Below are 14,401 nucleotides of genomic sequence, written 5' to 3' on the forward strand. Positions count from 1 at the left end.
GTATCTGTAAGTAATAAAGACCTGCACAAATTGTGTGCGTGCGTGTGTGTGCTGGAAGAAGCAAACACCTAGAACAGATCCCAGTCTGTCCCACACAGTCTAACAATTCAGAATGTCCAGTTTTTAACACAAAAGCCAATCTGAAATTGCTAACCATAACCAAATGTGTGTTATTAAGAACCTTAATATCAGTGTGTTAAAAGTGAGAAAACGTGTAAAGTGTACAGGTAACAGGAGGAGCAGATGCAGCATCGTGGTCTGGATCAGACATCTGACTGACCCTAAAACAAATTCCTCCAGAAATGTATTTCAAGAAGTTCATTTGACAGGAAGCAGTTAAATTTTCTGTCCATAGGGTGCACTAAACACCAGTCAATGATACTAACAAAACTCCAGAAAGAAAGATTTGGTAAAAGATAGTCTCTTAAATTTCTAATATTCTACCTTTTTTAGTTAAAAATGTCTTTAACCAGTTGTGCTGTGTTGAGCCCCACAGCTGATTAGCATATGTGACGCCCACTAAACAGCATGTAAGGGCAGGTGTTGTGCTTTGTGCAAACAGTCGACAACCAGAGAAGATGCCACAAAAATAATGAACTTTAGCAGCACTGAAATCAAAGTTCATTTTATTCTCAAGTTGTATTAAAAAAACATTGGATAGGCTGTGAGGTTTTCTCTTATCTATAAGTGTTTTCGACCACTCGTAGAAGAGAATTCACAAGTTAGGGAAACATTGGTGAATCCCATTAGTCAATGAGTACGAACAAAATACCATGATTTTTCTCTTCTTTTTTGTTCTTATATGGTGTCTTACATGAAGATTAAATTTAGCATAAAAAGCACAACACTGTTTTTAAGTTGTTACAGAACATGTTTAACACATCTTAATGCATTTAGGTTTAAATTTAACATTTCCATTTCTACATTGAAAGGAAAGCATTTAAATTTGAATTGAACATTTAAAGTTAACTTTTGGTTTAAAATTTAACATTTCTTTTTCACCTATTGACTATTACATGTGTGCATACAAATGTGAGCCAAATACTGAAAATTATCAGAGTTTTTACAATTGGTACCCCATAGTTTTTCAACATGTTGATTTTATTGGTTATTTTAGCAATGGGGTGTGGTTTAGGATCACTCTTAAAGTTAATCATTATGGTTTCTTTATTGAACAGTCATATACTAAGATTTACTGACAATGTTTAAAACTACAATATTTGACTTGTTAACAACATACAAAAAATGTCTGAACTCCACTTTGTTCTTTTCTTAATAATGTTCAGATGGGTAATTGCAGTAAATCTAAGGTAAATTCTGATAATATGGCCCTCGTGTTGGATAATCCCCTTTTGGTGGTCCCACATTGCCCACCTGGTCTGGATCAGCAGGGCTCATGTTTGTTCATTTGAGGACAAAGGGGACTTTTTATTGTAGAGCAAAAACATTCTGCTTCAGATGTTTTTACAATCACACATGTCAAGAAAATACGCCAAAACTATGATTGATCGCCACATGTACCTCCCCTCTCCCAGGGCTTTGGGGCAGCAGCTTAGAATGTGTTCTAGGGATCCACTCCCTGGAGACAGTGGGCATGGGGACTCAGCCAGACCCCGATTGTACAGGTTATGTTAGGGAGAATGTTGTACGCCGACTGGATCAGGAATTTAAGTCTTGTTATTAATATTATGAAATGATAAAAAAAATAACAAAAAAATATTGTAAAGAGCTCAAAGTATAAAGTGTAAGTACACTCTGAGGTATTTTTTGACCTTTCACTAGGGGAGAATTTTTAGAAAAAAATGTCTTTATTATAGGTGTTGCTCCTGGAACAGAGAAGCGTTGTAAGTACAGAGCACAGTAAACAGCTCCTGCTCTCCGGCCATGAGCACCGGAAAACCAATTTACACACACACACACACACACACACACACACCAGGAAAACAGACAGTCACAAGAATTACACGGATGTCAGTGCACACTCAGAAACAGGCAGGGACGCACACAATGTGTCTGTAAATACACACATAACTTGATGAAACCTCTGATTAGACCAGAACCAGCTCTTTATAGAAGCACAGACTCACAAACATCACTGCAGCTGAACGCAGTCTGCACTGGAGCTGTCAATCAATGCTCAGTGAGGGCTGAGAGAGGAAGAAGCACAGGGAGGGGCGGGGCCAACAGTGACAGTTAGTGATGACAGCGATCACCAAAAATGTCAAGTATATCCAGCTGTTGACCCGCAGGAAGTTGAACTCCCAAATATGGTCATCCAAATTACGCCCATTGTGGTGGCGACAACGGAAATGAAGCGTTTGCAGTGTACAAAACACGCGTCTTCTAAACATGCCCACTTTGAGAGACAATAGCCTAAGTAAGTAAATCAGAAATAAATAAAACTTGTTGCTGAAAGTAACAGTTTAACCAACTATTATGGGTTAGGGTTAATCTAAGAACCGAAATAAGGGTTAGGGTCATACGCAGAGTTAGCAGGGGGTATTGATGAGGAAATAATAAAAATGGAGATATAAAATTCAAAGGTTCACAAAATAAAACCAAGTAAAAAAGGTTTAAAGGACCAGCAGCCAATGACATTTGACCCTCCTGCTTCCCGTAGCAGCTGAGTAATTTGTTTACAACATGGCGGACACCGCAGGTGCTCCATAGATTCACTAGTCTGTTGTTTGTAGTGATGCACTGAGAAAACAAGCAAATGGAACCGAGAACGAGCAAACCCTGCGCTCAGTGTCTAGATATAAAGTGGTGGATTGAGAAGTTGTTGTGTTAATCTACTCGCCCGCCTACCCCACGACAAAATCGGCATCAACCGTCCGCAGAAGCACATAGACAATCAGCAGATGCGGAGTAATGTTGTTAGAGACTTTTAATGCTATCATCTACGTTGTTGGACTTTTAAATGTTTTTAATCCATATGGATCCTTTTATTCTGACCTACCTGTTGTTTAATTTAGTGATTTACAACTGACAGCAAGTCTATCTACCTCCATGTTAAAGTGTATCTCCCATATTAAAGCACATGTACAGTATCGGCTGCTGTATGATACATCATGTAGAACATAATAAATAATAACACTGCTTATTTTGAGTAACTTTACTCTCTCCTTCTTTAAGTTACAGTGGGTGCTGAACATTTCAAGATGCATTTTGGATTTACTTTGGCAAGTCCATAATACAGCTTTAGAAACTTATGTTACAGAAATGATAATAAAAACATTTATTGGATCAGTAAAGTTGTTTTTATTCCTTATTTGTGAAGCAAAACTTGAGACGCTCTCTCTCTCTATATATATATAAAGGTCACAACACGAATGCAAAAAGGCCACAACGGAAGTGTTTCCAACGGACCGGTATTACAGTCGGACACGTTTCTGGCAGATGTTTTTAACCCACCAGAAAAGAGAAGAACAAGAAGAAGACATCGCAACGCGTATGAAAGTAAGTGAAAGTTGATTAGGATACTCTTATATTTTTCATATCATATCATAATACCCGTCCGACTGTAATACCGGTCCGTCAGAAACACTTCCGTTGTGGCCGGTTTGCATTTGTGTTCGTTTCTGTAAATGCATTCACCTGACACTTCCCAGCCACCGTACTAAACCCATCCACAGCCAATAGCAAAATGCAGTTGTAATAGCGGACCTTCTACCCATAGGGGGCAGTCACTCGTACATTTTACAACTAAAAACGCAACATGTTAAAACTTTTTCTTCAATGTGAAGAGTTTGACTAGGATCAATAAACGACATTATTTCACACCAGATACACATGTATTCAGCTGAAGTTGATCAGTTTGTTCTGATCAACAGGATCAAGAGACAAATCTGATATAAATAAACAAGTGACAGATGCCTTTCATGATCTCATGAAGAAGGAAGTTGTTTATAAATGTTGGCTCTTTCTAAAGTCACTTCTCTTTATTTCTGTGGGTTCAGATGTTTGTTGCAGGCTCGTGATGACACCTTCCTATCTGCATCTCTCTCTCTTCACACGTGCTTTGTTCTTCACACAGTGTCAGACCTGCAGCAGTGAGGAGCTCTGCTCATGCGTACAGCACACACACATACATACAGTGTGTGTGTGTGTGTGTGTGTGTGTGTGGACCTAGTGAGGGTCTGGGAGGAGCACTGTAAGCTCTCAGACACAGAACATGATGGAGCGGATCGGGGTGTCCTTCCTGGATCCTCTGGATGATTATGAGCTCGTTCAGCGGATCGGCTGTGGGACGTACGGAGACGTGTTTAAGGTGTGTGTGTGTGTGTGTGTGAGAAAATGACTCCTTTTTATTTGTTTATGAAAAAAAAAAGAAGAAACAATTACATGAAATGACTTAAACGTCCCAAAATGAATGATTCCCAACTCTTCTTAATGGTTAATGATGGCTCTGATAACTATTACATATATTATTATTATTATTATTATTATTATTATTATTATTATTATTATTATTATTATTATTATTATCTAAGTTGACGTCTCTCTGAATAAACAATGGAGAATGTCTTTCCTCAAGTAAAATGCTCAACAAAAACATGCTTGATTGGTTCTTGTTTTTAAAGTATTAAATACAAACAATACCATTTCTGTTGAAATACTTGAAGTTATTATATTCCTAAAAACAGGTATTTGCTTGAAACCTTGAAAGAATGATTCACAGGTGATATAGAAACGTGGATTACATTAGTCTAAGGTTCCCAAACTTTTCTCAGTCCTGTACCCCTTCAGATATTTAACCTGAAGCACTGTACCCCCTTCCTGCACACTTAAAAACATGATAATGTAATGTCATATACAATGTAGCCCTACAGTGGAATTTGTTTATGAATTTTGCCAATTCTGTTGAGGAATAATATATCATTAAAAATAATAATAATAATAATAATAATAATAATAATAATAATAATAATAATAATAATAATAATAATAATAATCTGTAAGCACACAATAAAACATTTTACTCAGAATTATCACTCGATTTATTCAATTAATTTGCCTACTGGCATTTTCAGTGACAAACTCTTATTTTGGGAAATAAATCTACCAAACATTTATGGATTGAACATGTCACAGTAATACAACATATTGTCATCACCCTGAAACTGTGAAATACATCTCACTACAACTTTAATGAGTCGGCTGAGGCTGAGAGGACGCACACAACTCTGAAATGTTTGGCTGAAATTGAGAGTCTGAGTCTTTCATTGTTATCCATGCAAAGCCTTGTTCTATTTTCTGTATTCATGTTTGTCAAAGCTTGTTCACAGCACGTTAGGCTAGCGTATAGCAATGTAGCTCTCGCCATATTTTTGTCTGTCACCACTAGACTCTAGTCTTACAGAGGCTAGTGTGTCATTTGTGGCAATGCACGGAGGCTCCTGACTGCTGTTCTATTTATCATTTAGTTTCCAATGTTGTTGCGTTGTTTTCAATTTTTATTCACGTGCCCCCATAATAATTTGCATACCCCACTTTGGAAACCTAGGGTCTAAGTCACACCCATAATAACCCATGCACAATCAAGGAGAACATGCAAACCATGCACATGACATTTGCTAGTGTACAGAGCAGAAAGGATTGAGTTTTCAAATGTAATATTTTAGTGTCGTCTTTACACAAATCAAAATGCATCACCAGCACATACTTCACGTTGTGATGCTCATGATGTCGATGCAAAGCTACACACGAGTTCTGTCGCTGTGAGGGAGTATCCTTGGATACCAGTGGCGAGCTTCAGCAGGAGTGGTAGGCGATGGATTGCAAGGGTGATGCATGCTTTATCCTTCACACCAGTCTCTGTGTTACCCAACCAACTGTAAGTTTTGTAGTTGTGGTTGTACTGAATGAGCATCAGAGTGTAAACATCCTGTGTATAAACCAGTTCCATGGGTATGAAAGGCTGTTTGTGCATAGATTTGATATAGAACCATAGTTAAGCTCTACTAGTTCTCACATTTAGACTGTATGTACTACTTAAGTTTGGCTTATTAGTGCACAAGTACACTTTACTAATGAAGTAAAATGTGTCACTAGTAGCACTAGTGAATCAAAAAGTTTTATTACTAACACCAAATTGTATTTTAGTTGACGATTTTGCTTGACTAAGTCCTACTCGCGCATTAGTGTGCCAAAAATCTTTCCTACTTTGAAAAATATGCTTGTTTACTAGTATTACTAGTACACTCCAAATCCCACTAGCAGTACTAGTAGACTGTTTTAGTCTGTTACTCGCACACACACGTACTCCAAGTGTCAGTGCTAGTAGAGCTTAACAATGGCTAATATCACTGATATCAAATGTATGCTCAAACAGCTTTCCAATCAATTCAAACTTTATTCCTAAAGCGCTTTTCATGTATAATTCAACATGCTTTACATTATTAAAACTTCACATAGATTAAAAAATACCCCATGCAAACAATCCACAAGAAACCCCAACATCACACAAACCCACGCACACAGACACTTAGGTTTAAGAAGAGGACAATGGCACATGAAACCCAGCTGGTGCAGAAGATCGTAGAGGGAGGACAGCATCACAAGGAGCATCTGCACCAGCAGCAGATCACAGACACAGGGCCCCAGTGCAGCACGAGGGCCCATGAAACAGCACCACCACAGCTCCCAGTGCAGAGCGCTCCCTCAGAGGAACGGCAATAATTAAGAAGGATAAAACATAATTAAAACTAATAAGAAAAATAAAACCATAGAAACACTAATTTGCACTAAATTGCACAAATTAACAAGATAAAATCCAAAACAGTAGATGCAATAAAAGGCTATGGTAACATTAAATAAATATGTAGCTAAAAGCTAAATTAAACAAATGGGTCTGTTCTTAAAAATATGACTGGTGCAACAACATTGAAAACTAGAATATAAATAGAGCAGCAGTCAGGAGCCTCCGTGCATTGCCACAAATTACACACTGGGCTCTGTAAGACTAGCATCTAGTGGTGACAGACAAAGCTACATTGCTTTGCACGAGCCCAGGGTTCTACAACCTTTACCCCCAAAGGAGCCATTTTGCCTAATATCACCTAAATTAAAGTCCTTCCGGAGCCGTCAACAAAAAAAACCTTCTTAATGAAGACAATTCAGTGTATAACATAATATACAGTTAAAAAAAGATCAAATAATTTAAAAAAATTAATGGATTTTAAGGGCTACAAAATATAACTTGAATTTGAGAACACGTGATCATGTCGGTCAACACATGCTAATTTCTTGCAACATATTAAGCATGCATATTAAGTTGGCATGTTGACAGTTAAATAAATCTTTCCCCACACATAAAATATTTTATTTTCTTCCAGAATAGTCTTTTTGTTAGTTTAGTTATTTTAGTAGAGATTTAAAACTTAAGCTTAGCCACAGGTGCAGGAAAGTTGATGATCTGTAGATGTTGCAGGAGGTGAAGTAGGAAGGTAGCAGACTTATTGTGCAAATTGATTCATTTTTAGGTTAACAAATTGTTTTGCCATAATTTTATTTGAAGTTAATGTCATTAATCATCAATACCATCTGTGAGAAATAATTCATTATTATATATATTTTTTAAAGCTATAGGGAGCCATTGCAAAAGAGCCAAAGAGCCACATGAGGCTCCAGAGCCGCAGGTTGCAGACCCCTGCACTAGCCTAACATGCTGTGAAGGTGGATTTTCAGCTTTGACAAACATGAATACAAAATATAGAACAAGACTTTGCGTGGAGAACAAATAAAAACTCAGACTCTCAAACACTGCAGAGTTCTGTGCGTCTTCTCAACCTCAGCCTTCCCCTAAAGTTGTAGCGAGTTGTATTTCAGTTTCAGAATGATGAATATTACTGCTCTATGCATACTTGTCAAGTTTTGGATTTAAAAATAAGGGAAATTTTCTGGACCCGCTACGAGACCACCAACACCCCCACACCCCCTACCAAGCTCTGGTATCCCTTATATTTCAAGACAAATCTAAAATAGCCACTTGTCAACCACTTACTAAATACAACTATGTGATCAGAATCTGGTAGGTCGACCTTTATTAACTGCTGTGAACATTCCTACTAGGGCTGGGTGATATGGACCAAAACTCATATCTCAATATATTTTCTCAAAATGGTGATATATGATAAAAATCTAGATAATTTCTGACCAGAAAGATAATTCTGGGTTAAATTTGCTGATACAAAATGCCACACAGGCTCATTTATTAACAAACAGCCTATTTGTTTTTTTTCACCAGAACGTCTTCATTCATCATCTCTGTTCTGAGTTGTTTCCGGGTTTGTTGCCGTTGTCAGCACTAATCTCGCCAGAACTGTCACTCAGACCATTTCAGGTGTCAGTTCTCGCGAGGCTAGTGATGCCGTTCAGTTTAGTAAGGCATCTTTGAATTATTATTGCATTAAAATACGGGATATTTACGGGAAAATACTAATACGGGAAGATGGCGGGAAAGAGGGGTAAAATACGGGAGTTTCCCCACCAAAACGGAAAACTTGACAGGCTGTACTGTATGTTCAATCAACAAATGTTTAATAGATTTCTCCCCCCCCTCGAAAAAAAGGGATTGGTTTCTCATTGAAATTTCCACGAGGCTAATTAATTAAATACAATGATGAAGTGATAATTCTGAATAAGATGTTTTCTTGTGTGCTTACACTTTTTTTTTAAATGATATCTTATTCCTCAACAGGATAAATTCAGAGACAAATTTCACTGTAGGGCTGATATGACATTACATTATTTTGTTTTTAAGTGTGCAGGAGCAGGGGTACATGGCTTCAGGTGTGAAGGGGTACGGGGCTGTGAAAAGTTTGGGAACCACTGATCGAGTGCTTTTATGCACTGGTTTGTGTGTGTATGATGAACCCATCTCTCAGCCCAGCATACTGTGGTGACTTGTACAGTGTGGAGGTGGCTCGGCCTGTGTGTCTGCTATGAATGGGAGCAGCAGTGCTTCTTACAGTACCAAACAATAGCCCACTCTGGGCTCCCACTGCTACTGCTGGCTGACTGGTTTCAGCTACAACTTCAGAAGTCAGAAAGCTCTGCACATGTGATGGCGTGGGTTTTACACTGCTGCTATTCAGAGGACACGGAGCCCAGCGCTGCTGATGATATTTATCCTGTGGCTCCAGTAACCACAGTGCTGCATTCTGGGACAGTAGGTGTCCTTAACTATCGCTGACTGAGGAAAACCGTTGGCAAACAAGCAAGAAGAAAGAGAGCATGAGTATGGATGGATCTCTTTCTGAATGAAACCTTCCATGTTCTGTACATCATTTACCAAGTTACACTAACATATTGAGTGATCTCTTCCTATTTCAACAAGTGCTTTAAAAGAATTTTTTTTTTAATCTGACAAAAATAACAATACTCGAGTGGTCATGTGAAGACAACGGTGGCCTGGCAGTCAGAGAACAGGGCTTAAAGGACTGGAGGACTGGATGAGTAAGGTTTAATTCCTGAGGAAACAACCGTTGGGAACATTTACACACAAAGAATACATTCAAAAAATATTTTACTATACAAATGTAGAGGAATATATTAATCCTATTTTTTTTGTAATTCATAATCATTCCCAAGATCTAAAACAGACACAAAAATTAAATGCATCACTCATTGGCCCTCAAACATCAACCGTTCCTACTAAGCATGTGAATTTCCATCACTGACAACGATTCGATACGCATCTCGATACACTACCAGCGATACGATACGATTCATCTCTGTTCCCGATATGATACGATGTCAGGGTTTCTCCTAGTGTTTTATAGGCCTGGCCTAAGTATTTTCTGATATTTCTCTCACCAGTTTGGCTAGAGCTCTGATTCTAATCTACCTCAGATGAATCTGAGTTAGGGGGAGCAGCAGCGGACGTATCGATACTATTGAGCCCCTCAGTTTGTGTAAGGTTTAGCAGCACAACATTCTTTACAAACCACCTGCGTCTAATCAAGTTTACCATCTTTCTACGACTGATTTGAAGTTTTTAGGTGCGTTATAAATCTCATCTATAGCTGCTGCTGCTCTCACTGACCTCCATGTTTTTTTACTTTGTTGCGGTACCAAACCAACGTGATTCCCGGCTTCAGTCCGTGTTCAAAACAAAAGAGAAACAAAACGCGAAGCAGTGATGGTGCATTCAGTGTGCCTCGGAAAAACAGGATAGATTGAAATTCAACATGAACAAATCGCCCCGTGACCCTGAAAACAGGAAGAAGCGGGTCAGAAAATGGATGGATGAAAAAATCGATGCAACCATGGATTTTACCGATGGAGGCACGCAGTGATCGATGCACCCGTAAAAAATTGATACACTTGCATCGCGCACGTTTGTATCTAGATACCGATTCGCATCGATGAATCTCCACATGGTTAGTTGCTACGTTCAAATCTGAGCGTATGATAAGCGTTCGACCAAATTCACGCAAGCTTCGGTATTTATCAATTCTGATGTGAGCGTACGCCAAGATCAGATCTCACGTCAGGTCTGACCCCGTGTACAATCTGGATTTGTGCTGCAACACGGCAAAATCTAACTGAGTCTGAAAATAAAGTGATAAACAAACCTCAGCTGTCATTGTAGCATAAGCAGACACACATTCAGAACAGATCTAAACTTAATTACAGTTTTCACACATTCAAAAAGCACCATTGAGCTCCTCCTCAGAGGCGAGGATGCCAATTTTCATCTTGGAAAAGCTTCTTTACTCGTTTGACCTCAGTGGACGGAGCCTCAGAAACAGGAGGGCGTAACACGTTAATGACAATCAAATTCAGCCGCCGCATTTATCAGCACTCGATCATTTGTCAGATACAAATGTTTCATGAATCACATGTTGGTCCTGTCGTATGACCAAATGTACACTCAGATTTGCACCCGTTTTCATGCAAGCAGGGCTTTAAATGAACTTTTTAGATCACCGGCCAGCATGGCTAGTAGATTCTTAAAGTTACCAGCCAACCAGATTTTACACCAGCCAATATTTTTTTCCAGCGACAGTAAACTACATTATGAGCCACAGAATAGATATAGGCGTTCATGTTTGTTCTTTTAAATAGTTTTTATTTAGTTGATTGCAGAAATACATTAAAATGGTAAACATATATACATTTAATGTAAAAGCAATGTTGTAACAATACCTAAAAGGTGTAATATGGACAATGACTTGGTGCGTCGTTCCTGCATCCTGCCGATTCAAACAGACGCAGTAGTATTTGTTTCCTTCTTCACCAGACAAAATGGCTAGTAACGCTACAATGTTACCCGCCAAAGTAAGTTTTTACCCGCATTTGGCGGGTTGGTGGGTGTTAATTTAAATCCCTGCACGCAAGGTTGATAAATGAGGGACATTGTCTGCTTTTGTTTGCACAGGAAATGTCAAGAAAATAATCCTTTCTCGAACTTATTGGCTCAAGTGCTACGATGCTTCATGAGGCTTCATCTCATCGCTATAGAAAACTTTCATTCCTCCAGCTACGTGGATGTAGCTCAGTACAATACAGTATTTAGACCGTTAAACCATTTAGGGACCAGTTTGTGTAATGGATAGTGTTTCTGGTGGCAATGACTACAGGATATTAGTCCTGATAGTAAATTTGAAATTACGTCTTTATATATACTGTACTGTATATATGTTTATATATGTATATATGTTTTGTACACCCACCTGACGCCCATTGAGAGCTGGAGATAGGCACCAGCAGACCCCTGCGACCCTGAGAAAAGGTACATGCGGGTCACAAAATCAATATGTTGTTGATTCAATTTTAGCTTCGAGTTTGTAATTGTCTTACTATAAAACATAAAACCCATATTCAGATTAGCTAATATGCTCTTCAAGCACAGAGATAAATACTGAGCTCTGCTAGCAGGTGTTGTCTCATCTCTACAAGTGGTTTACAGTTCCTGGATTTAGAACATTAGTTTTACATCTGGATTCTTTCTGAATCAAGGCGCTCTCATTCTGCACGTTTCATGAGTTTGGTGGCAAATGAAAGAGCTGCAAGCTTTCCGCTTCCTCTCTCAGTGTGTGAGTGACTCTGGTTGTTTTTTCAGGTCTGCTTATGTGAAAACACTTTTAGCTTCATAGACGACACTATCGCTGCAGAGCCAGGAAGTTGTGCGGTGGAAGCGGAAAGAAAACAGGGAGTGACAACAAACCTGTCACATGTTGCATGCGTCAGACCCATCATCAGACCTTGTTCTATGGGGGGCTTATGAAATGCAGGGGAGGGGGGTGGGGATTATTATTAGTCTACTTTTTTATCCCACACTATTTGAGGATCACTGAGCCACACAGAGTCTATAGCAGGGGTGGGCAAACGTTTTGGCTCAGGGGCCACATGGACTTTTAAAAATTGATTGCCGGGCCAGCACCCAATGCATACATACATTCTTCTTCTTCTTGTCTGAAGATCAAATCAACCATATGCGTTACAGATTTGCAACTTTCACCCACATTTAGCCCCAATTCTAAAGAAACGTTTGTACATTTAAGGAGAGACAGGCCTGTTAGTAGAGCAGTGCTTCTCATAGTGTGTGGTAGAGAATGAGACATGACTTAAAAACCCTTTCTTCATCAACAATAAAGATTATTACTAGGCAAATTTAGAATCCTAAAATGTATCAGAAATTAAAAGAGCATTCAATTAAAGACTGCATTAGATATGTGACTGGGATCTAAATGTAACATAGAACTAAAATGTAAACATAATGATTTACGGCAGCATGTGAAGTGGAGCCGAACCATAAACAAACTTTTATTCGCTGATTTAAAACATTCATTTACTTTTTTTGTTTTCTTTAGGTTTTTGGCACAGATTGCAAATAAAGTTTTGTTGTTTCCTGAATATTTGGACTGCTGTACTTTTACATTTGTTTTTTTATGCAGGTAAATAATTTCATTTTAGTTTTATATATATATATATATATATATATATATATATATATATATATATAAATAAAAAGTATTTGTATGAAAAAACCCTCCAACATAATTTGTTTATATTGGTTATTAGCATAATTAGCAGCATGTTTGGAGGAAAAGTGACGGTGGATGTTGTATTCCATTAACACCGCAATGGTTTCTTTTCAAATAATAAGGCATACAGCCTTTGACCGGATTTCAGTGAAAAGTATTTACTTATCTATTCATTATTAAACACTCAGCACTTTCTGTCGACTCTTCTTTTCTTTGGGCCACACAGTTTTGCATTGCTTACTATAGAACCAGAATTTAAATTAATAGGCTTCTTCTTCATTTGTTTTATTCCTTTATTTATTTCATTCAAGATTTATTTTTAGTTTAGTTGTTTTGAATAGTTTATCAAGGGATTCTTTTGACAAAGAAAAATAAAAGGAAAAATTATACAGTATTTTCTAGTTTTTTCCCCCCAAAAAATAAAGGAATATTTTTCGGTCATCATTTGCCTACAGTCCTATTTAGTAAAATAAATCACGAGAGGATCGTATCGTGAACCCAGTATCGTGAATCGAATCATATCGGGAGTTGAGTGAATTGTTACATCCCTACAATACAGTTGTCCCAGTACAGTTAGCAGTTTCATAAGAAGTGTCATTATGTCATCAGGATCATTATTCCAAAAAAACTACCCTCACCAGTTGCCCCACTATCACAGGCATTAATGACACAAATATACACAGTTATACACACAATGATACCACCTAACCTGGCTCTGGGAGTGTCTTCTCTTGTCTAAGTGTCTAACTGGAATAAATGCTTTTTTCTCTCTTTGCGGCAAGATTTAAACCAGGTTGTGAAGGAAACGTTAAGGTGCTTTCTGTCATGCCTCTATAGAGAGTGATGAGGTTTGTGGTGGGGAGTCCGAGTGTAGGCGTTGCTGTGCCTTTTTAATGACTGCAACAGTGTTGGTGGTCAAGGTGAAGTCATCATCGATGTGAACGCTCAGGTACTTCACACTTTTAACTCTGTCCACCGCAGTACAGTGAAAGTGTAGAGGTGTGTGTTATTGTTTGGATCTTCTATAGTCTATCACAACCTCTTTTCTACATTGAGGAAGAGGTTGTGAGATCAGCACCATGTGGACAGTTCTTGTACTTCCTTATGCAGCCTCCTTGTTGTCCTTGATGAAACCTACTACATTCGTGTCGTCCGCAAATTTATGACAATGGAAATCATTTATGTCGTCAATCCCGTGGTCCTTTGCAGAAGTCTAAACGTGCGAGGAAAGCTCACCATTAAAAGGCAATACAATGAATATACAGATCTTGAAGTAAGTACATTTCATAGCTTTTATGCCAAACTTGTAAAAACAGAAGAGAACCAATTTCAGGGAACATTTTCATTCAAACTTTTATTGTTGTTGTCAGCTCTAAAATATTAAGTATTACAAATGTCACATCTGT

General features: G+C 38.2%; 1 protein-coding gene across 6 annotated transcripts in view; it reads left to right on the plus strand.

Moving 5' to 3' along the window:
* Positions 1 to 4,047: 4,047 nt before the first annotated feature.
* map4k2 (mitogen-activated protein kinase kinase kinase kinase 2) overlaps positions 4,048 to 14,401 on the plus strand; it is a 56,313-nt gene continuing 45,959 nt past the window's right edge. For all 6 annotated transcript variants that reach the window (XR_003676076.1, XR_003676077.1, XR_003676080.1 and 3 more), the window contains exon 1: positions 4,048 to 4,270. Coding sequence is in view for 1 of the 6 variants with exons in the window: in XM_028474278.1 (XP_028330079.1) it covers positions 4,175 to 4,270 (96 nt within the window). In the remaining 5 variants the exon portion in view is untranslated. The remainder of the gene's footprint in view (positions 4,271 to 14,401) is intronic.

The sequence above is a fragment of the Gouania willdenowi genome, chromosome 18, assembly GCF_900634775.1.
Source record: "Gouania willdenowi chromosome 18, fGouWil2.1, whole genome shotgun sequence".
NCBI lineage: Eukaryota > Metazoa > Chordata > Actinopteri > Blenniiformes > Gobiesocidae > Gouania > Gouania willdenowi.